The sequence below is a fragment of the Channa argus genome, chromosome 1 (genome assembly GCF_033026475.1).
Source record: "Channa argus isolate prfri chromosome 1, Channa argus male v1.0, whole genome shotgun sequence".
Lineage (NCBI taxonomy): Eukaryota > Metazoa > Chordata > Actinopteri > Anabantiformes > Channidae > Channa > Channa argus.
In genome coordinates, this window is record NC_090197.1 from 3,217,639 (window position 1) to 3,241,402 (window position 23,764).

Below are 23,764 nucleotides of genomic sequence, written 5' to 3' on the forward strand. Positions count from 1 at the left end.
TCAAGAAATTGTGAACTTGTTTCTGAACATGCTGGTTTAGTTCTTTCCTTCCTTTATCACTTTCACCCAACCTTTATCAGAATAATTAATTGTGACCTTAATTAATCTGCTGACTGCAGATTGATTTCTTGTCAACAATAGAATAGTTATTATATGAGGTATTAAATGTCACTTTAATAAATATTTTCACAGATTTAAAATGGAAATATTCCATGTTACTCTGTGTCAGATTTATCAATAAAATTTTTCAATACACAATAAAGATGAACATCAGAAAACTGGATTCAGTTGTAGCTTTTATTTTAATTTCAATGAACCATAAATTCAATTTTCCTAAATGTCATTCTCCCGATCATGGCTTTCAAAATAATAAGATGCTGACTCCAGATGTGTCAGTAATAAAGACAGTTACATTAGTTTTAGAAGCAACACACTCATTAATTAACCAAGTAATAACAAAGTGAAGCTGCAGTTTCCTGTGACTGCAGCAGTTTAGTGGGACTACAGAGTTAGTAAGTCCACATGTAGTTGTTGTGTGGACGACTTCCAACCCCACTACTCTGTCTGCACCATAGAGCACAGAGGGACAATATCTATGGAATAAAGAGGATTGAACATGTGACACAGAATGAACAAGTCAACAAATGTGAGATGACTCTGAGGATCAGGAAGAACATTTCAGAGTTTGACAAACAGCTTCATCCCAACACTACACACCTCTCTGTCATCAGAGGAAGCAGGAAATCTTCTTCTCACAGATCCAGTTTTTAGAATAATTATCACGTTCACTTCTCCATCTTCCGTGTTGATCACAATATGCTGCATATAAATACCCAGTGTCTTGTGGTTCTCCTGACGCCCAGAAGCTGTGAAAAAAATCAAACCTTGTTTTTGACTTTGATAAATTCATGATTATTTTCACTTTCAAATAAAGTTAAATCTCATTTTGATGATTTGAAATAGTGTCATTTTAGTAACTATGTAGGGGATTTGCTGACACCACAAGGATCATGGGAATAAGTCTGATCCCAGATGTGAACTGAAACCTGGATCCAGGACTCTGAGATCTCCTCCATTCATTCCAATCAAAGTTAGTGACTCTGCTCAGACTCCAGCAGCATTTAGTGTCTTCCTGCTCTGATTCCTGCGTTTTTTCTTTGGCAGAACTTCATTCTGTTGTTGAGGGAGAACAGGTGCAGCTTCACGTGTTTATGCTGATTAGATGCTGCACAACAATTTTGGACTAACTCAGCATTTGAGATCAAACCTACTCAGACCCTCTGTTGTAGCTAGATGCAGTATAATTGGTGTGTAGACAGTCTCAGAATCACCCTGTATCCAGGTGCAGTAACTGCAACAGGAAAGATTCTATTCCCAGATTCTGAAGCTATAATTCTATGGAGTAATACAACTGTCCTCACAGTGAGTCTTGAGCTGCATCATGGGTGTTGATCTCTGTAAGCATATTTATGGAGATTTCTATTAGCATCATGCTCATACTGCATTCCTGCTAACACTGATGTATTCCACCTGTCACCACGTAGGGCCTGGCTGCACCCTTCATGCTCCAACTATCACTGAAATTGCAGAAAAGATTGTTGGATATGTCCATAACTCCTTCACCCTGTGAGCTGTGGCCTGCTTTCAGGCTGCACCTTGTTTCAGGGAACTAGAGGTTGATGTGTTACAGAGGTTTGCAGTTTGCTGTTTTTCATTCAAACAACTAAAACTGATATTAGATATGTGGACATGTTATTATCTTTTAATACAGATGTTAGTTTTTACCAATGACATTAATGAAAGTGTCATAAAAAATAAAACCTGTCTCACTCTTGTGTCAGTGTTGATCCGTCCACCCATTTCCCTTGATACTTTCCCCCTGAGTCTGGCTGTTCTGTCCGCAGACCAATCCAGGACTCTCCATTCTTAGTGAGCTCACTGACCATTTTCTAATAAATGACAAGAGACAAACACTTAATTGTGTTTCAGTATGTAAAGATATTTAGAAAAATTTTGAGCAGTAAAATAAATAAATGAGGATCCAGACTGACAGCAGGTCAGAAACACAAGGAAAGATCACACACACACACACTCACTCACTCACACACACACACACACACACACACACTCACCTGTTCTTCTTTGCTGTTGATAATCACCAGATCTGATTCTCTGTTCTCACAGTCTTTTCTGCTCTCAGACCAACTTTTCTTCTCAGAGGATTTAAAGTAACAACTGCATCCAAATCTCTTCCATCCTTCAGGACAAATCTTCCCTTAATGTCAAACAAATGTTAAAAGACAGATTTCATGTCATTCAGTATCAGAATGATGATGATCTGTAGTGTCACTGTGTAAAATAAGATCTTAATATGCTGCTTTTGTCTTTCAGCTTCAGTTTAGAAAGTTAAAACTCAGATTTTTAAGTGATGACCTGCAACAGAAATATCCACATAGAAAAATGTTCAACAAAATGAAACAACATTTAAGTCATATCATGGAAATAAGTTTAATCCGGTTTTAGTTTTTAAAGTTTTCTCACCTTGAATTTTGTCTGTCAGCTGCTTTATTTCATCCTGTAACTGACTGTTGGTGAATGACGTGTCTTAAAAACAACATTACAACAATATGAATCCTGTCATGTCTCAACGTAAAATGAAGCTGAATCTTGTATAATGTATAATGATATTTGGCAATGAATTCAAAACCTTACCTGACATTTTGTCCTGGAGCTCATTGTAGCTTTTGGTCAGGTTGTTGAGATTCTTCTCCAGATAATTTTTCTCCAAAGTCACTAAAATATATGGAGACCAAATGCAAACAGATCAAAACCATGAAATCATTGTGTTTTAAATACAGCATATTGAAGTTTCCTGAGCACGTTAAAGTGTCACTGTCACACTTAACACTAGTAACTTGTTGAAGCCACTGTTCTTTAACCTGCTGTTTTAAATAACTCGTGATTTGACCACTTTCTAGGTGAGAGTCAGAGCTTTAAACCTGATGTGAGCAGCTACAGGAAGCAGGTGAAGAGATCTGAACAGTGGTGTGACATGAGTCGTTTTTGGCTGATTAAAAATGAGACGTACTGCTGCATTTTGGATCTGGAGGGGTTTGATTGTGCTTCTGGCAGCTCTGTCAAGAGAACATTGATGTAGTTTGAGACAAGTTGTGACCAGAGCCTGCAGAGTTTTTTGGGTTCTATATTCAGAAAGGTAGGGTCTGATCTTTCTTATGTAGAGGACAAATCTGCTGCCCTAGAGACAGAGAACATGTCAATAAAATAATATGACCCCCAAATTTCTGGCAGACTGGGGACAATCATTGAAGAACCAGTGTTGATGCTGATGTTGTTTGAAGGTCTGGCTGTGAAGAGTAGAACATCTGTCTTGGAGAAGTTGAGCTGCAGATGTCTTTCTCTTATCCAAGCAGACATGTCACAGAGACAGAAATGTAGTATGAGACAGTTGAGTCCTCAGTCGAAAGGACAGGAAGAGCTGTGTGTTGTCAGCATAGCAATGATAGGAAAAGCCATGAGAGTGAATGATAGAACCCAGGGATGTAGTATAGATGGAAAAAGAAGAGGACCAAGATCTGGCTCACCCTGACCAAACCAACATACAGGAGACTGTGGGTCCTTTTCTTTGACTGGAACAAGTCTCTGTGCTTGTCATGCAGCAGGATCAATATGATCCAAATTGAGCACTGCACATTTTCCACATATGAAAGTTTAAACTAAATGTTCTGATTTTCTGCTGTTTCCCTTTAATTAAGTTCAGCTTCTTGTGGAAAACAAAGAGATTTAAACTCCAGTGGAACCAAATGACACCAAGTGACCTAATAATCTACTTTACTACACTAATCACCATCTTTGTTTTTAACGGCAGGAAAAGTGAAGAGGTTGTTTGAACCTAAAACTTCATCACACTCTTTTCTACTATTAATCATTTTTACACTTACCAACATCATCATACTGATCTCCATCCTCCATCATCTCCACCTCCATGTTCTCTCTCTTTCCTCTGATGTATTTCACCCTCAGATCAGACTCAGTTTGAATTTCTGTTGACATGTTGATTAACTAAAGAGCTAAAAACTAAGTGAAATTCTTTGTGACCAGTCTTCACTGTCTGTTTGTGTCTGAGTCAGGCAGCTTTGAACAGAGAGCATCAAGGAAGTAGCAGCAGGACAAACCACAACCACTGACACTTTAAATACATTAGTTTCTGTCTGATCAATGCTTTAGAAGTAAAAAACCTAATAAACAGAAAGCTAAAAGTTTTAAAACGTTTTCTCGTCCTTATGTTAAGTTATAAGGTTTTCACTCACTTGCAGCTCTTTATGTATTAATATCATTGTACTGGTCCAAAGCTGCTTCCTGTCTCATCACAAAGTGCAAATAACCACAGAGCAAAACGTCAAGAAGACGTGTCTCTGACACAGGAAATGTGATGTGTGACCTGTGTAGTTATTCTTACTTATTCTTTCTCTGATAGAGGAACTTTGAACAACTTGATCAACTTGTGATGTTCAGTGACACATTGAGGTTGAAGAAGCTTCCAGCTCCTCCTCCTTTCACCACAGCAGATCATCGCTTTCCATCTCACGTCCTCTTTCACAGCATCCATGAACCTCCTCCATAGTCTTCCTTGTCTCCTCCTGTCCAACAGCTCCAACCTCAGCTTCTTTTCCTGATATAACCTGCATCCTTCTTGTCCAAACCATCTAAGTCTCACTTCTCTCACTTTGTCCTCAAGCTGTCCTACCTGTGCTGTCCCTCAAATATACTTATTCCTAATCCTGTCCGTCCTTGTCCAGTCACCAGGCCATGTCGAACACGACTGCTCTCACTACCAATTCTATCAACTCTTCTCCATCCTCTCCACCTGCCTGCACTCTCTTCTTCACTTCTCTGCTACATTCCCTGTTGCTGTGAACAGTTGATCTTAGGTATTTAAACTCCTCCACCTTCACCACCTCTGTCCCTTGTAATTGCATCACTCCACCACCATCTCTCTCATTTATGCACATGTCCTCCATCTTGGTCCGACTGATTTTCATCCCCCTTCTCTCCAGTCGAACCTCCACTTCTCCAGGTTCATCTCAGTCTGCTTCCTACTTCCACTACAGATCATAATGTCATCTACCAACATCATAGTCCATGGAGACTGGGGTCTGTCCTCATCCGTCAACCTGTCTTTCACCACTGCAAACAGGAAGGAGCTGAGATCCTTGATGCAAACCCACCTCCACCTTGAAGCAGTCTGTCTTTCCTACCACCCACCTCACTGCTGTGACACTGTTCTTATCCATGTCCTGTACCACTCTCATATACTCATGCAGTAACACAAACACACAGTGTAGCTCTTTCTGACCTTCCCTGTTCTGTCCCTTATTCTTCCACATCGTAACAAGTGCACTTCTTCTCCACTCCTCAGGCATCCTCTCACTTTGCAGAATGTCATTAAACAACCTGCTTAAACTCTGCACTGTCATCTCTTCATGCCTCCATGGAAATTCTTCCATGTTTTCCTTATCACATCTCCTTGTATACTTGTCTGTTTTACTTGTCTCTTCTTTTTCTCCTGTCTCTTTCCTTGATCTTGTATTATGTTACTTCCCTGTTTAAAACCATTTTATGTTGTCCAGACTGCTCCCCTGTGTCTTTAGCCCTAATCCTACTTCCTCACACCCCATTTGTCCATAAAACCCCACTGTCCTCTGTTAGTTTCTATCTGTCAATCTGCTCACAATTCACCATCATCCGTCCTGTAACACCTCACAATAAACCTGTTTCTCTGTCAGTCTCAGTGGTACAATGTGCTCACTGTGACACTGTGCAATCCCACACAAACCAGGCCAAATAAAATTAGCTCTATTCACCTCTTACTAATACAAGCTTCCACACTCGACTAGTCCACACAGATTAGTCACTTCCCAAATACACACCAAACCAAAGTCCAGTCTGTACATTATAAATTCCTTGGAAAAACATTTACGGTCTCTATAGATCTGTTGATGAACCACAGATCATAGACTCATCTTGATCAACTACTCCTGTGCTTGTTGGTATAAGAACAGTTTCTGACATTTCTACATCCTGTTAGTCACATGTTGGTTTGCTGCTGGACCACAACACAAGAAATTCGTTCGTCGTTCATGTGTCTCTCAGGCTGCTGAAGTTTCACACTGACCTCAGCTGCAGTTTCTAATGCATGAGAACTGTAGACAGTGTTTCCTGTTTCTCACAGTGGAGTCTGGTTTAAAGTATTTATTTAATGTGCAGAGAGGACGAATAAATAATCTGACCAATGACTTCAGATTTGGTATAAGAGTGTAACATTGTCCTATAGACACACAGGAGTTGATCCAGTTTGTCATAAAATGCATCATGTTACTGTCACATTGTTTGTTAAAAATATTCAGAGCTGTTCATTCTTACATTGTGTGGACAGGGTGATGATCCCGACCATCAGCAGAAGACACAGCACTGCCAGACACAGAGCAGCAGATCTGAAAGACTTGTTTTGGACTGGAGGACGATTCAGAGTGTGTCGTCCTACAGAAGACAAGAAAACCATCAGTCTGAGCTGTCATCATTTTACTGTTCTGGTTGATGCTAAAACACTCAGGAAGGTGGTATCAAAACTGAAGTCTTCCACTTGTGCCCTCGACCCAATTCCCACCTCATTTGTTAAAAACATTTTTAATTCATGTTACTCTTCAAATGGGTATTTTCCCTACAGCCATGGTCCTCAGGAGACTCGGACCAACCCCCTGCTGTGATCTACAGTCTGTACAGTACTTATTACTTCACCCTGAGTAAAGGATTTGAAGTGGTACTAAGTATTGAGTTTGGGTATTTCTCCCATCTCTGCATAGACCAGACTTTTATAAATTCTGTGTAAATGTGGTCAAGAATCTGCTCCTGTAAATGATCACAAAACCTGTTATTAGAAAAGCAAAGGTCCCCAAAGGGAAAACCAAGATGAAATCAAAAAATATTTCAGATAGAGTAAATCTTCTGATCTTTTATAACAAATGTAAAAATCTTTTTTCATTTATGTTGGTCTTGTGAAAGTTACAGACCTGTCTCTCTTCTCTTTCTGGACGAGACCCTTAAATGATCAGTCTTTGATCAACTCTCAGATTTTCTTTCTCAGATCAATGTCCTTGATGTCAACCAGTCTGCCTTCCATCTATACTACATCCTTGGTTTCTATCATTAACTCTCATGGCTTTTCCTATCATTGCTATGCTGACGACACACAGCTCTTCCTGTCCTTTCCACCAGATGATTCCACTGTCTCATCACATATCTCTCTCAGAGAAATTTAAATTTTCCTATCCTTTTTCCTGTTCTTTCTTGGGCTTGAAACTTATGAAACAGAAACACTTCTTCTCATTGTACTTTGCTCTGATGTTTTTGACTCACTTGTAAGTTACTTTGGATAAACTTAATTTGTATTTATACTATGTTGAAAAGGAACTGACACAGATGACTGATTTCTTACAATATAAAGATGAAAATTAGACCAATAGTTTTTTCCTAAAGTTGAAATTAACAACTAACTAGTGTTATTAACTTTTAAATCAGCTCTCAGTTTATTGGAATATAAATTATTGCTTTATGTGTCTAATAAAAACTGTGTAATATATAATGGAAGTTACTTAAATGTGAAAGTGCTGCAAGGACGTTGCTTAAGACCAGGACTGTTTTCACCTATGAACTTTCTTTCATACTAAAACTTTTTCTTCACGTTTGAAGAACTTTTATTTATGAGAACTTACGCTGAAACAACTTGAAACTGACAAAAGGTTTGCGTCCGGCTCTCACTGACCACATGTTGAAGTGTCCCTGGGCAAGACAATGAACCGCAAACAACCGCCCATCCCTAGCTGTGCAGTACCAGTCCCAGACCCGGGAAAACGGGGAGGGTTGCATTATGTCTAGGTTCCCCTAGACCAGGGGCATAACACTTTTGTTAGTTATGCTATTTCAGAGAAAATTATGGGTTTCATCTTGTTTCAACCAACAATTTTGTTATTTACAGTAGATGTAAAGTGGACATGGACTGAAAGGTTACTTTCTAATCTAAGGAAAAAGAAACAGGTTTATAATTTGGATTTAAAGTCACAGTTAATTGTCTGTGCAGAGACAGCGTCTATTGAACAGGTAGAAGAAACCAAACGACCACAGAGAGAAGTGGCTGAAGCAGACAGAACAAAGTGTTATGGTCATGAGAGACCTATTATGATGACTGTGCAGTAATTTGCTGACGTTCATCAAATATTTTCAAAAACTACAATTAGTCCAGGATACAGTTAAATGGTAAGAGAAGAAGTGACATTATCCGAACACACAAAGCTTCAGGTCTCATAAGAAATAAGTAATTTACTAAAACCAAATGTTCTGTAGCATCATAACATAGTAGTTATGGAAATAAATGTAATACAAAGCACATATTGAGCCCTGTCTGCTAAAACCACCAGACACGAGAACAGTTTCTTTCCTCAGGGCATCACATCCATTTACATCTGACCTCATCTCTCTCTACATTGCTGCTATACACAGTCTACTGTACACACTGGACATAGTCCTACTCAAACTGAACACACACACACACACACACACAAACTGCACCTGGTCATTCCCATGTTGTCTGTTTCACTTTTTTTCTTTCTTTTTCTGTAACTGTCATTGTTACATTGTATCTATTTAGTCTTTGAACACGTCCTTGACAGCTGCCAACGACTAAAGCAAACTCTTCTAATGTGTTATCAGACTTTTCCAAAGGAAGATTCTGATTCTGAAAACTTTATTTCCTGCTTCAGAAACTAAAGCAAGCAAACAAGGAAATGAAAACGAGCAGTGGTTTGTCGTCAGACAAAACTTTAATATTGACTAGTTTTGTTTGTACAGTAATAAAATCTACTTTTCTGTTGCTGTCAGGGTTTTTTTCAAACTATTTGTCTTTAGAGAACATAAAGGAAGTAACAAGAAACCAGCACATACACTGTGGGATAAAATTAACTTGTAGCTGCAGTTTGTAGTTTTCTTTACTTCAACTAAGAGACTGTGTTGTCCCGTTTTTAGATTTAAACCAGATACTAAACTGTGACTGCAAGACTGAAAACATCTAACATGAAATTAAATTAAACAGGAAATACTACTTTCTTTTTAATGAAGTGAAACTTTTAACTGAAGTTCATTTAAAAACTGATATCAACATGTTTTATAGCTGTTAGATCACCATGACAATGACTGTGGTCAGAGTGTGATGTTTCCACTTCAACCCTCAGGCCAAACATACATAAACTGTAAAATACTCACAAAGTAGCTTCATCAACTTTTTCACTACGGTTCAGACTCTAAGAACAGTATAAACACTCCTGTGTGTTTTTTTTCCAGAGGTGGTAGAAGTACAAAATCTCAATTTACAAGTAAAAATACTTCCTTTAAAGAAATTCCACTACAGGTTTACAAATCATTTCTCTCAAGCAAAAGTACTAAGTACATGCTCTGAAACTTAAGTACAATAGTACTCCACTGTATTTTAAACTGTATTTGATCAGAGGATGTTCTGTTCAATTCAGTTTTTAATTCAGCTCTACAGTATATAGCACCAATTCACAACATAGTCTTCTCAAGACACTTTACATAATAAAGACTATGTAGAGATACAAACATATTCTCATCCCACAGCATCAGATACTGGAATCAAATTGTTCCACTTTGTACATCCTTTGGTGTATTGTATTTATGCCAAAGGCACCTATTGGTTACTATTGGAGCCATAAGGAACAATGGTGTCCAGTATTGACCTGTGGCGTCAACATGATACGCTAATGGACTTCAAAAAGTTGCACAATTTGATGCCTTAGGAAGCGTCACTATCTGTCTCTGTGGGATGAGAACGTGTTGAGCAAACACCTGAAAAGTAGTTTTCTACAGAAAACTCACTGTAAATGTAGTCATCAGTTTTTCAGCACAACATAATTTGTCATTTGTTTTTGGTTTTTTATAAAACTTGAATCATGATTAAATCAAGTGGTGGAACGTTGGGCAAGACACTGAACCCCAAGTTTCTCCCGGAGGGTCAGATGAGCACCTTGCATGGCAGCCACCACCATCGGTGTGTGAATGAGAAGCAACATTGTAAAGTGCTTTGGCTAAAAGCACTATATAAGCAGCAATTTACTTAATTTATGTCCAAAATATTAAGTTTGCCTAAAGGGGTTTTTAGGATCTGGATGAACATACTTTGGGTTTAGATGCTCAAATCATAGAAGAAAATAGGTCCCAACAAAAACACTTTAATGGAAAGAAAAAAGAAAAGAAAGAAAGAAAGTTCAGGAAGAGCAACAAGATGAACAGATGTGCAGTAGATGCTGTGTGGACAGAACAGAGCAACATAGCAGATTTACACCTGTGTCCAATCACTTACCTTCTTCCTGTGACTGAATATCAGTGCCATCATCTCTGATAACATCTGCATTCTCGTAGATATCCACCTCTCTTTCCTCCCACTCTCCTCCATCTTCCTCCACCTTTCTGTTGTATCTCACCTTGGAAAAATCTGGTTTGGCGTAAATTATATCTGAAGACATCTTGAGACGACTGAGACAGACAGACAGTAGCTGAACTTCACTGACTGTTACTGTGCTGCAGTAAAACTTTAAAGTCTTCTACTGTAGTATAAACTACTACCTGTGGCAGAGAGAAATGCAGTAACGTGATCTACTTTACTGATGCTGCTGTCAGGGTTCAACCTTCTGTCTGGTTCAGGAAGTAACAAGAAAACAAATGTGTTCACACCTTTTTATTCATTTGACTGGTGGATAAAAATATCTTGAAGCTGCAGTTTGTTGTTTCATTTACTCCAATCAGGAAACTGTGTCGTCCAGTTTTTGGATTTATAAAACTATTTAGATAAAGTAAAATCACCTGGCTGCAAAACTTGCGCGCACACACACACACACACACACACACACACACACACACACACACAGCAGCAGATTAACAACAAATTAATCTTATTTTTTTATTTCTAACAGATGAACAGAATCATTTTAATGAAGGAAACATTTAATAAAATATAAATGATAAACTGTTGTCTTTGCTCTGGAACAAAGTATCAGACCATCAGTCTGTCACTGACTTAACAACATCATAGTGTCACTAATGCAGAGCAGGCTGCAATGAAAATGGTTGTGGTCAGACGATGTTTCTATTGGTGCAACCATCAGTACAAAGTGTGTAAAAGGACAACAGACACATGAAAATTAAAAACCACAGATTGGTATAAAACTTCTTGTGCCACAGATGAACTCATCTGAATCACCAAACGAGCCTGGAGTTGAATTTAGTAGAATAGTAGAATTCCATACAGTGAATTTAGGAAGTTTTTCATGTTCTATTTTCAAGATTAGTGCCCTCACCTGGTAAAGGAGTAAACTGCAAGTTCATGATCCTGAGCTCCTCCATCAGTGGCTTCAGCCTCATTGATGTTTGAACTCTTACATATGAGCCAACATTCAGATTAACATGAGTTAGTTTTTATTATTATAATAAATATAAACAGTAACAATGTATGAATGTTCTCACACAAATAAAATACAGTGATGAACCACACTTAATGTTTCATAACAAACATTAAGATTACGATGGTGAAATGGTGATGCATGACTTCCTGACTCAAAGTAAACCAGGCCACCATGATGTCAAATTCAATTTTATTTACCTATTTTAATTCCATCATGATTTTACACAATTTTCAAGATAGAAATGTCAAGCTCAACAAAATATTTCTAGTCAGATATTGTATCTGGATTCACACAGGCAGCCAGCAGCATCACCATTTCACCATCAAAGTCTTCTGATAGTCATATTGCTTTGAAATGCAACATAACTAGTGACAGTTAACTGTCTGTGTGAGGATGTTTATAATTTGTTCATATTCCATAAATGAATGGTATAACGTTGGGATGCAAGAGGCAGCAGGTTTAAATCCCATCCCACCAGGTGTGGCCCCACCCAGCCACCAAGGGCCACGTTGGTGTCGGTCCTGAGCCTGGATAAAATAGGGTTGCAGTAGGAAGGGAATCTAGTGTAAAAACTCACGCCAAATCAACGTGCTGTGACGTCCCCTGAATGGACAAGTCAAAAGTCGTTGACGTTTGCGTTCAAATATGTGCCTGGGTGAGAGGTGCACTATGGGGTTTCTGTGATGTGGGTTAGGGTTATCCATGGAAATCTAATCAGTCTGTGAACAGTGTGTGTCCCTCAAAACTGTGAAGACCAAGTATCAGTGTGTGATCGAAAGGCTGATAAGATTTTTGTGCTGTTTCTTCCAGTCCAGGTTTTCAGTGAAGTACAATAAAAACCCAGACACAAAAAAATAACATAGTATATGAAGATGGTACAAGAAGACACCGGACTTTAGTACAGGAGACCAGGGTTTGACTCTAGTGAGACATGTTGGGCGCTTTAATAATGTTGTTACACAACATGATGCAAGTGGTTACTATAGTAAAAAAGTATGTGTGTGACGATGTCACTGTATGTAACGTTTTGTTTTCCTGCCAGAGTGTATTGGATTCAGTGGCCCCACTTAAAACTAGGCAGCTCCTGGTTTCATTCCACCTGCCAAACAGCACTAGATGCCGTGGCTCCGTTAAAATCCAGGCAGCCTAAAGTTAAAGTTTGCAGTGTCTTGGGAGGCTGCTGTTAATAACACCAAGAACAGAAGGCCCCAGAGTAGTGATAAGCTCTTTAAAAACTGTGGTGGAACAATGGATAGGCATCCGTGGTACTGCTCTGGACTGGTTTAGGTCAAACTTGGCAGAGAGAACTTTTTGATACAAATTGATAATGTCCAGTCCTCTTCTGTTAACGGAGCCACGGCATCTAGTGCTGTTTGGCAGGTGGAATGAAACCATTTCTTTGTATTTGCTGCCCCTGGACTCCATCCTTAGAAGACACGGCATTTCATTTCGCTGCTTTGCTGATGACGGTCAGATACTATGTTCCGCTCAATAAGAAAAATGGCTTCTCTGTCACTTCATTACTGGAATGTTTCCATGATTGGTAGCAGCTTGAGGTTGAATCAACTGTGATATGTTCAGTGTCTGTCTGTGTCTACAGGAAGGTTTTAGTTCTGTTTTCATGTTTATGCCTGAGCAGAAAACACACACACACTTTTTCCTTATCAGAAATAGTGGCAACAACACATTATAAAAAAGGTGCAAGCAGAGATGAGAGGGTTAGGATCAGATGAGCTCGTGATTCTTTCCTGTGTGAATCAATTAAGATTTTAATATTTCACAGTAAAAGGGCTTGAAACTGTCCTTGTTATAGAGTAGGTCACATATTAATACACCCTGACGTCAGTGAGCCTTAATGTGACCTGTGTTAGTTACATGTGATCATTAAAACTCTTCAACACAGGCAGCAGTTTGCACTGGTAGTTTATTAACCAGTGACTCTGGATAAACAGCTTCAGATTAGTTTTAATGATTATTTCAGTGCTGTTTAATACAGTTTATTCTAATCTGTTGGACACAGTGTAGCCTATATGGAAAGTAGTAATAAGAAATTTCATCTGACAGACTGCAGAAAAAGGGAAAAGAGGCAAGAACAGCACCAATTGTGAATTTTTATAACTTATCAGACCACTTTGTGTTAGTTTCAGTCAGTTGTGGTTGGACTTTGATTTAAAAGCAAGCAGACATCACTCTACGCTGATTATGTCTCTTTCATCCTGCCTCTCTGCGCTCTTAGAAAAAGCAGATCGGTTTCCTAAGAGCTGATCTACCGATTGTACACAGCAATAAAAACATTGAGCAAATTCAATGAACCCAAATTCTAAATAGTCTGATAATGATGAGCTCATTGACAGCAGGGGCAGGTGTTTGTTGTAGTATAGCCAACAGCTGACACCAGCTTTTATCTAGAATTTCCACCCACGAGCACGTGCATAGTTTGACCAACACTTGTGACCTGTAGTTACTAGAGGAAGAGAGAAGTAATCCAAAAATAAATGATACTTTAATGCTGAATGATGGTTTTTTACATTTACAGAATGGAAGATAGGTGTCAAAGTCATAACTCCAGCATTAAAGCGGCTCACTTTGAGTTCACCATTCCAGTAGCATGATAGAAGTCTTCATATGGTTTCAGGTAAACGTTTCAATTGATTCAAGACATGTTGCAGTGCATAATCCAAACATCAAATGTTCCCTACAACATTTTTAGAACACAGGGTGAGAGAACACAAAGTAATTTAATCTCATTACGACCCACGTTGGAAGACAATCTATAGGACAATGTCAACATACACAGGGTTATTACAGCAGTTGTGTGGTAGATCAGATTTATCCACCCATCCACAGATGTTAGGATTCAGTACTGGGGATGAGGATGAGACTCTGCGCCCCTGGTGGCTGAAAAGACAAACTGCAAGTAGAATTTACTGATTCAGAATTAAACGCACTGCCTTTCTGATGAAACGCTACAAGTAGAGCACCATACAGGAAACATTTTCAATGGCTAAATCTGCAAGTTTAAAAAACAATTTATTAAATAATTAAGGCACATTTTCTTTCTTCTTCACAATGATCTACAAACTGTAAGTCAATGTTTTCTTAAATTTTGTGTTTGGTTACTGTGATATAAAATGTGCTTTATTTTGGCCACCGTGCCCTTCTACCATCATCTCTTTAGTTTTGTCTTGTTACTCACTTTATTTACGTCTCTCTCTTTCTGCCACCCTTCCACAACATGGCTGCTGTGCTATGACAGTTTGTCTAATCAGCTTGGCTTGTTGCCATTTCACGATCTTGAATTCCTTATTTTTACTTGGCCACTACATTATTACAGTAGCCACTGTGTCCTGACATATTCGGCCATCCGCCCGTTTTACTTTTACTGCCATCCGTCTAACTCACCTGCTTGGATCAAAATGTGGTGCTGCAGTGTAGACCAGGAAGGTCTTCATTTTGGGTGGCTGTGATTTCTCCATCTATCAACCCATCCAACAGATCTGCTTTCTCATTGGTTCCATCTGTCAAACCTTGCCGTCCGTCCAGCAGCCAGTCTAATGAGTTCGGGTTGTTCTTGATGCAGCAGTGTAGACCAGGAAGGTTTACAAACACAGTAAGTGTCATCTAGGATGTTGTGATATTCTGTGGACTGCTGTGCCACAATCTGTCAATTTCTCCATTTGTCTATCCGTCCACAGTGGCTGCCTGAGCATCAGTTCATTAAACGTACCACCCATCTACATCACGTTTTGTATTAACGTGGACCCAAATGTAGAGACGGTGAGAGGGAATAAACTCATAAACCAGTTTATTAAATACTCAAAAATTAACAAGTCGCTCCTAAGAGGAGGATATAAAGAGGCATATGGCAGGTAGTAACTGCTGAACTAAACTAGTATATGCTAAACACACACTTTCCACCCGACAGAACACAAGTTAATTAACTAAAAAACGACATAAAAACAGACCAAACATTGACAGCAGAAGCGATACACCATAAGCCTAAATTAACACACGGGAAAAGTCTAGGGAGACAAAATGAACAAAAACAACAACAAACCTCAGTAGGCAGGGAGTGAGATGAGGATCTGGCAGGGAACTGTGGGGAAAGCTGGACCTTAATAGTGAGGCGAGCAGGTGTAAACAATAATAACTGCTAAGAGAAGGTAAAGCTGGTGAAAAGAACTGGGACAGGAAAGTGGAGAAAAGGCTACAAAATAAAAGTCCAAGGCAGGAAGTGGAACTGGGGGCTAGATTGTGACAATCTAACTAAAATTGGATTTGTTTTGGTTCATCAATGTAGGCCTACAAGCACAGTAAGTCCCATTTGGGGTGTTGTTCATTTCGACGGCCACTGTGCTGTCAATTTAATTTCATCCAATGTGGCTCCCATTTATATTCCCCTGTGTAAGGCTGCTTGGTTAGGTTATATTTTGTGGTGCATAGTGCATCATTTGATCATTTGTAGTACCATACTTTCTCACCCACCCAGTTGGTAAGGCAAGTATTACAATCCAGTAGTAGTGTAGGTATTTGTTTTTTTGTTTTTTGTTTTTTTGTCCTTTCAGCTTATCCTGTGAGTTCAGGGTCGCCACAGCAGATCATTGTCCACATGTTGATTTGGCACAGTTTTTATGGCTTTCCTTCCTGACACAACCCTCCCCAATGTCTACTGGGCTTGGACCGGCACTTCCGGGAGGGGAATAGGCTGTTACGGATTCAGTGTCTTGCCCAGAGGCACTTCGACATATAGCCAGGACCATTGACCCTGTGGTACGTGGACGACTGCTTTAACAACTGAGCTACAGCCGTACACCCACAAATTGTCCTGAGTAAACCATTGAGCAGTAAAAGCATCTACTTTTTATTGGAAGCTTTTAGACTGTTAACATCTGTTTATATTGTAATGAATTCACAACGAAGTCATCTCAGGGCACTTTACAGAATAAAGTCAATATTATAAAGATGTATAGAGAGAACCCAACAATTCCCCCTGGAGCAAGCCATAGGCAACAGTGGAGAGGAAAAACTCCCTTTAACGGAAGAAACCTCCAGCAGAACCAGGCTCAGGGTGGACGACCATCTGCCTTTACCGGTTGGGGTGAGTGGAAAGTGAAGAGAGAAAAGAACAGAGCAACAAAAAGCAACAACAAAACATCTGGCAGGTTGGTAGGACCAGTAGCTGCACACTGGAAGAAACACAGCTTCAAAGCCGGGGGCACCTGCAGAAAGGGACAGAGAAGGACAAAGACAACTATGTGAGAGAATACACAGAGTTAATGACATACAGTGGTGACAATTGTGGAGTGAGAGGAGAGATGGTCAAGAGGAGGAAAGGAGCTCAGTGCATTGGGGGGTGGGTCCCCCAGCAGTCTAAGCCTATAGCAGCATATCTATAACTAATTATATGCTTTATTAAAGAGGAAGGTTTTAAGTCTAGGCTTAGAACCTTCCTCTTTAATAAAGCATATAAAGTAGAGAGGGTGTCTGCAGGCCTACTTGTGGTTCCCAGAATTTCCGAAGGTAGAATGGGAGGTAGAGCCTTCAGCTAGCAAGCTCCTCTCCTGTGGAACCAGCTCCCAGTTCAGATTCAGGAAGCATTCTGAGAATGAAGTGGTCTACTGGGATGATATGGTGCTATGAGGTCTTTTATATATATATATATATATTTATATATATATATTTATATATATATATATATATATATATATATATATATATATATATATATATATATATGATGGAGCCTGACCATTCAGAGCTTTATATGTAAGAAGCAGGGTTTTAAATTCTATTCTAAATTTAACGGGAAGCCAATGGAGAGAAGCTAGTGAAGGTGAAATATGATCTCTCTTGCTAGTTCCAGTCAGCACTCTTGCTGCAGCATTTTGGATTAATTGCAGGCTCTTTAGGGAGTTACTGGGGCATCCTGAAAGTAGGGAATTACAGTAGTCCAACCTAGAGGTAACAAATGCATGGACCAGTTTTCCGGCATCACTTTGACACAGGATGCTCCTAATTTTGGCAATGTTCCGTAGGTGGAACAAGGCTGTTCTAGAGATTTGTTTTATATGTGAGGTAAAGGACAAATCCTGGTAAAAAATAACTCCAAGGTTCCTTGCAGTAGTACTGGAGGCCAGACTTATGCCATCTAGAGTAACAATATGGTTGAACATCATGTCTCTGAGATTTTTGGGCCCAAATACTATGACTTCAGTTTTGTCTGGGTTTAGAAGTAAAACATTGTGGGACATCCAGGCCTTTATGTCTTGTAGGCTTGAAGCTTTATTAACTGATTATTTTCATCTGGTTCCATAGATAAATATAGCTGGGTATCATCAGCATAGCAGTGAATATTTATGGAGTGTTTTCTAATAATGTTGCCTAAAGGAGACATATATAAAGTAAAAAGTATTGGTCCTAACACAGAGCCTTGTGGAACTCCATAGCTAACCTTTGTGTGCATGGAGGATTCATCATTAACAAGAACAAAGTTTATCAGATAAGATTTTTTAAGTAGTGGTTTAATTACAGCTACCTTATAGGCCTGTGGTACATAGCCTGTTTCTAAAGATAGATTGATGATATCTAATATGAACATATCTATTAAGGGTAAAGCTTCCTTGAGCAGCTTAGTTGGAATAGGGTCTAGCAGACAGGTTGTTGGTTTAGATGAGGTAATAATTGAAGTTAGCTCAGAGAGATCTATGGGTAAAAAGCAGTCCAACAGGGATTGTGGCCTTATCGATGACTCTAGCACTGCTGTACATGAAGATCTATCTGTAATATTTGGGGGGAGGATCTGGTGAATTTTTTCTCTAATAGCTACAATTTTATTCATAAAGAAGGTCATGAAGTCATTGCTGCTCAGAGTTAAGGGAATAGTAGGCTCAACAGAACTATGGCTCTTAGTCAGCCTGGCTACAGTGCTGAACAGAAACCGGGGGTTGTTCTTGTTTTCCTCCTATTAATGATGAATAAAATGCTGTTCTGGCATCACGGAGAGCTTTTTTGTGCGTTTTTAAACAGTTTTTCCAGGCTAAATGAGATGCTTTTAAAAATCAAAAAATCAATCAAAAACTCTGAATAAAGGACTGGAGGACGGTACACGATAACAAATAATAGTGTTTTTTGAGTTTTCCAGTTTGGGTGTGAAAGGCTAAGAGTAAGACTCTCAAATGAGTTATAACTATGTTTAGGTCTAGGAATTATTGATAAGCTAGAATGGAAGATTGCTGCTACTCCTCCACCTCGGCCTGTGCTTCTAGGAACATGATAAATCGAATTGAGGAGCATTTATTAAGTCATTTACTAACAGATTTAGAAGAGAGAGATCTGATATTTAATAGTTTTGGGGTTTTGTTCTGTAAGAGGAGTAGTCTTAACAAGAGGAGTTAATCATGATAATCTAATAAAAGTTGTTGTTTTTAGTTTATGTAATTTTAGTTGGTCGGAGAACAGACACAGTCTCTATAGGTATGTGGGAGTTGTGGGGGGGGTAACGGTTGTAAGGATACTGCAGAGAGGCGTGTAGGACTGGATCTCTGCATCCTCGGCTCAACTCTGATAAACTGTTGTCTTTGCTCTGGCACAAAGTGTCAGACCATCAGTCTGTCAGTGACTTAACAACATCATAGTGTCACTAATGCAGAGCAGGCTGCAATGAAAATGGTTGTGGTCAGACGATGTTTCTATTAGTGCAACCATCAGTACAAAGTGTGTAAAAGTACTACAGACACATGAAAATTAAAAACCACAGATTGGTATAAAGCTTCTTGCTCCACAGTAGATGAACTCATCTGAATCTAAATCACCAGATGAACGAGCCTGGAGTTGAATTTAGTAGAATAGTAGAATTTCATACAGTGAATTTAGGAAGTTTTTCATGTTCAATTTTCAAGATTAGTGCCCTCACCTGGTAAAAGAGTAAACTGCAAGTTCATTATCCTGAGTTGCTCCATCAGTGGCTTCAGCCTCATTGATGTTTGAACTCTTACATATGAGCCAAAATTCAGATTAACACGAGTTAGTTTTTATTATTGTAGTAAATATAAACAGTAATAATGTATGAATGTTCTCACACAAATAAAATACAGTGATGAACCACACTTAATGTTTCATAACAAACATTAAGATTACGATGGTGAAATGGTGATGCACAACTCCCTGACTCAAAGTAAACCAGGCCACCATTATGTCAATTTTATGCCAATGTTTGTTTTTACTGACTGCAGATTGAAATCAAGAGGGACTAATTATTAGACTGTATTTGGTCGTAAATATTAGTTTGATTCTGTGGAAACTAATTCACATCAAAGTCTACAACATTTCTTTGTGTAATATTTCTCGAGTTGATTATTTTTCTCCTTACATTTACATTTAGTCATTTAGCAGACACTTTTATCCAAAGCGACTTACAAGTGAGGTACAAGGCAGCAAAAATCTAAGTCAAGGAGAAAACATCAAAGCAAAGTCCTATCAGAAAAGTCTTCACAGCTCACGAGATGCAAGTGCAAGGGAGCAGAAAGGATTTTTTTTTTTTTAAGAGATTTAAGTGCATAGGAAGATGCGGAAGAGTTCAGTTTTCAGCAGTTTTTTGAATATTGGGAGTGAGTCAGCTGAGCGTGCAGTGGTAAAATCCAGCTTCTTTCATTTAAGACAATTGGCAAAAGTTAAATCATATTTGTCAAAAAAGCACTTTGAGACAGTGATCAATGCTTTTGTCACAACTCGGCTGGATTACTGTAATTCTCTGTATTTTGGTGTCTCTCACTTGTCCCTGTCCTGTCTTCAGCTGGTACAAAATGCAGCGGCACGTTTGTTAACTGGAACACAGAAGCACATCACCCCGGTTTCAGCATCACTGCACTGGCTGCCTGTTCCATCTTAGAGTTCATTTTAAAATTCTTTTATTTGTCCTTAAATGGTCTTGCTCTGCTCTCCCTCTCTGAATTGCTATATGTGCACTCCCCCTCCAGGTCGCTCAGGTCAGCTGGCAAGCTGCTCCTGGATGTGTAGAGGACACGGAAGAAGCTCAGGAGAGACGGAGCATTTGCTGTTGCAGGCCCTAATTTGTGGAATGCACTGCCTTTGCAAGTTAGACAGGCCTCATCACTGTCTATTTTTAAATCAAAGCTGAAAACTCACTTTTTCTCCCTTTGGACCCAGTATGAGTAGATGACTGTACTATTTTATTGTATTTTCATTGTTTTTATCCTTTATTACTTTATATGTAATAAAGTAATATTTTATCAAGAAAGATCCACGTGTTCTTGCGAATGTTAGACCTATCTCCAGATTGCCTTTCTTAACAAAGGTTTTAGAGAAATTTGTTTATAGTCAGATAACAGAATTTTTAAATGAGGACAACCTACTTGAGGCTTTCCAATCTGGTTTTAGAATTAAACACAGTACTGAGTCGGCTCTTTTGTGCTTAATGACATTTTTCTAGCCTCTGATTCTGGTGACTGTGTGATCCTTGTATTACTTGATTTGACTGCTGTGTATGACACGGTGGACCATGATATCTTATCTTCTATCTCCCGCTTAGATAAGCGTGTCGGTATAAAGGGCTTAGCTCTAAATTGGTACAGGTCCTACTTAAAAGATAGAACTTTTTCTGTCCAACTGGGAGACTTCAAGTGCTCTCCTGCTCCTCTGTCCTGTGAGGTTCCACAAGGCTCTATTTTAGGCCCTATCCTCATTTATTTGTATTTGCTGCCCCTGGACTCCATCCTTAGAAGACATGGCACTGCTATGATCTATGTTCCACTCAATAAGAAAAATGGCTTCTCTATCACTTCACTACTGGAATGTTTAGAGGAATTTAAGGCAAGTATGGCTCTTAACTTTTAGGTTATTGACTGAGGTTATTGTGTTGGGAACTAACTCTTCTAGTGTGACTGCCCCTGTAGACTTGGGACCCTTGGTTGAATACGCCAAATCTGAAATTATTAACCTTGGATTTAAAATGGATAATGACCTGAAGCTTGAAATACACATCCGGTCTGTTGTCAAGTCTAGTTTCTTTCACCTGAAGCAGCTGGGCAGAGTCAAGCCCATTCTTACAAAGCAGCACTTGGAAACCGTAATCCATGTCTTTGTTACCACCAGGCTGGATCACTTCAACGCACTTTATCTTGGCGTAAGCCAAGTCATCAATCTCTCGACTGCAGCTTGTCCAAAATGCTGCTGCACGTCTTTTAACCAGAACTTGAAAATTTCTCATTTGAACATTTCTCCTATTTTATCTTCACTTCACTGGCTGCCTGTACAATTTAAGATCCATTTTAAACTTCTTCTATTTGTTTTTAAATGTTTAAATGGGGCTGCCCCACTGTATCTCTCTGAGCTATTGCATCCATACGTTCCACCACGGTTGCCTGGATCATCTGATCGGCCACTTCTTTGTGTACCAAAAACTAAACGTAAGCTCAGAGAAGACCGAGCTTTTGCAGTGGCTGCTCCAAAACTATGGAACGAGTTGCCCTTGCATATCAGACAGTTTTGTGTGAACATAAAGTCGTTCCAGGTTGAGGCGTCCAATAGAGACATTAAATTTCTTATTCCTGTGGCCAATGTTTGTTTTTACTGACTGCAGATTGAAATCAAGAGGGACTAATTATTAGACTGTATTTGGTCGTAAATATTAGTTTGATTCTGTGGAAACTAATTCACATCAAAGTCTACAACATTTCTTTGTGTAATATTTCTCGAGTTGATTATTTTTCTCCTTACATTTACATTTAGTCATTTAGCAGACGCTTTTATCCAAAGCGACTTACAAGTGAGGTACAAGGCAGCAAAAATCTAAGTCAAGGAGAAAACATCAAAGCAAAGTCCTATCAGAAAAGTCTTCACAGCTCACGAGATGCAAGTGCAAGGGAGCAGAAAGGATTTTTTTTTTTTTTTTTAAGAGATTTAAGTGCATAGGAAGATGCGGAAGAGTTCAGTTTTCAGCAGTTTTTTGAATATTGGGAGTGAGTTTGCTGAGCGTGCAGAGTTTGGTAGCTCGTTCCACCATTGTGGGATCATTGCGCTAAACAGTTTTGCTTGGTGTCTTCAGTGCGGTGCTGGGACCACCAGACGTCGTTCGTTGGCAGATCGCAGTGGGCGGGAAGGATTGTAGACTTGAATGAGTGAGTTGAGGTAAGCGGGAGCTGTCGAGTTAACCACCCTGTGAACCTGATGCGAGCAGCTACAGGAAGCCAGTGTAGAGATCTAAAGAGTGGTGTGACAAGGGTCTTTTTTGGCTGATTAAAAATGAGGCAAGCTGCCGCATTTTGGATCATCTGCAAGGGTTTGATTGTGGATATCAGTAACCCCATCAACAAAGCGTTGCAGTAATCAAGACGAGATGTGACCAGCGCCTGTACAATGAGTTGGTTTGTATATTCCATGATGTAGGGTCTGATCTTCCTGATGTTGTAAAGAGCAAATCTGCTGCCCTAGAGACTGAGGAGATGTGGTCCTTAAAACTCAGTTGGTCGTCGATGATGACCCCCAGATTTTTGGCTGAATTAGAGGGGACAATCACTGTAGATCCAATGTCGATGCTGATGTTGTGTTGCATCAAAGGTCTTGCTGGGAAGACAAGGACTTCAGTCTTGGAGAGGTTGAGTTGAAGGTGTCTCACTCATCCAGGCTGAGATGTCTGAGAGACAGGCAGAAATGCGCAATGAGACAGTGGAGTTGTCCGGTGGAAAGAACAGGAAGAGCTGTGTGTCATCAGCGTAGCAGTGATAGGAAAGACCATGTGAGTGAATGATGGCACCTAGGGATGAAGTATAGATAGAAAAGAGTAGAGGACCAAGAATTGAGCCCTGCAGCACACCGTTAGAGAGGCTATGAGAGTGAGAAAGATGGCCCCGCCAGGATACCTTGAAGGTTCGTCCCGATAGGTAAGAAGGAAGCCAGTCTAGAGCTGATCCAGAGATGCCCAAGTCAGATAGTGACTTCTCCTCCATACATGGTCAAAATTAACAATAGAAACGTGGATTAAAACATATTTATTTGTCAGAAACAATGAATAAATGTTTTATTTTCCAAACTAAACCTCTCAGTCTCCTGATGAAGGTTTTCACTGGAAGATTAACATAGAGTTTCCTGTGACGGCAGCAGTTTAGTGGGACTACAGAGTTAGTAAGTCCACATGTAGTTGTTGTGTGGACGACTTCCAACCCCACTACTCTGTCTGCACCATAGAGCACAGAGGGACAATA

General features: G+C 39.4%; 1 protein-coding gene across 1 annotated transcript; it reads right to left on the bottom strand.

Annotated features, from left to right (window-relative positions):
• Nucleotides 1-301: 301 nt before the first annotated feature.
• LOC137100246 (C-type lectin domain family 6 member A-like) lies at nt 302-10,730 on the bottom strand. Its single transcript, XM_067477932.1, has 7 exons — nt 10,448-10,730; nt 6,442-6,558; nt 2,713-2,793; nt 2,542-2,604; nt 2,133-2,275; nt 1,831-1,949; nt 302-866 (listed from the first exon to the last, which is right to left on the bottom strand). Exons 1-7 carry the CDS (start codon nt 10,608-10,610, stop codon nt 728-730), a joined length of 825 nt encoding a protein of 274 aa, XP_067334033.1. The 5' UTR covers nt 10,611-10,730; the 3' UTR covers nt 302-727.
• Between the last annotated feature and the right edge of the window lie 13,034 nt (nt 10,731-23,764).

Coding starts and splice junctions, on each gene's coding strand:
- LOC137100246 (XM_067477932.1), bottom strand. CDS start 10,610: ATGTCTTCAGATATAATTTACGCCAAACCAGATTTTTCCAAGGTGAGA. Junction 2,794..6,441: donor CATCACCCTGTCCACACAAT/GTAAGAATGAAC, acceptor CATATATTTTAG/TGACTTTGGAGAAAAATTAT. Junction 2,276..2,541: donor GCTGACAGACAAAATTCAAG/GTGAGAAAACTT, acceptor TTTGACATTAAG/GGAAGATTTGTCCTGAAGGA.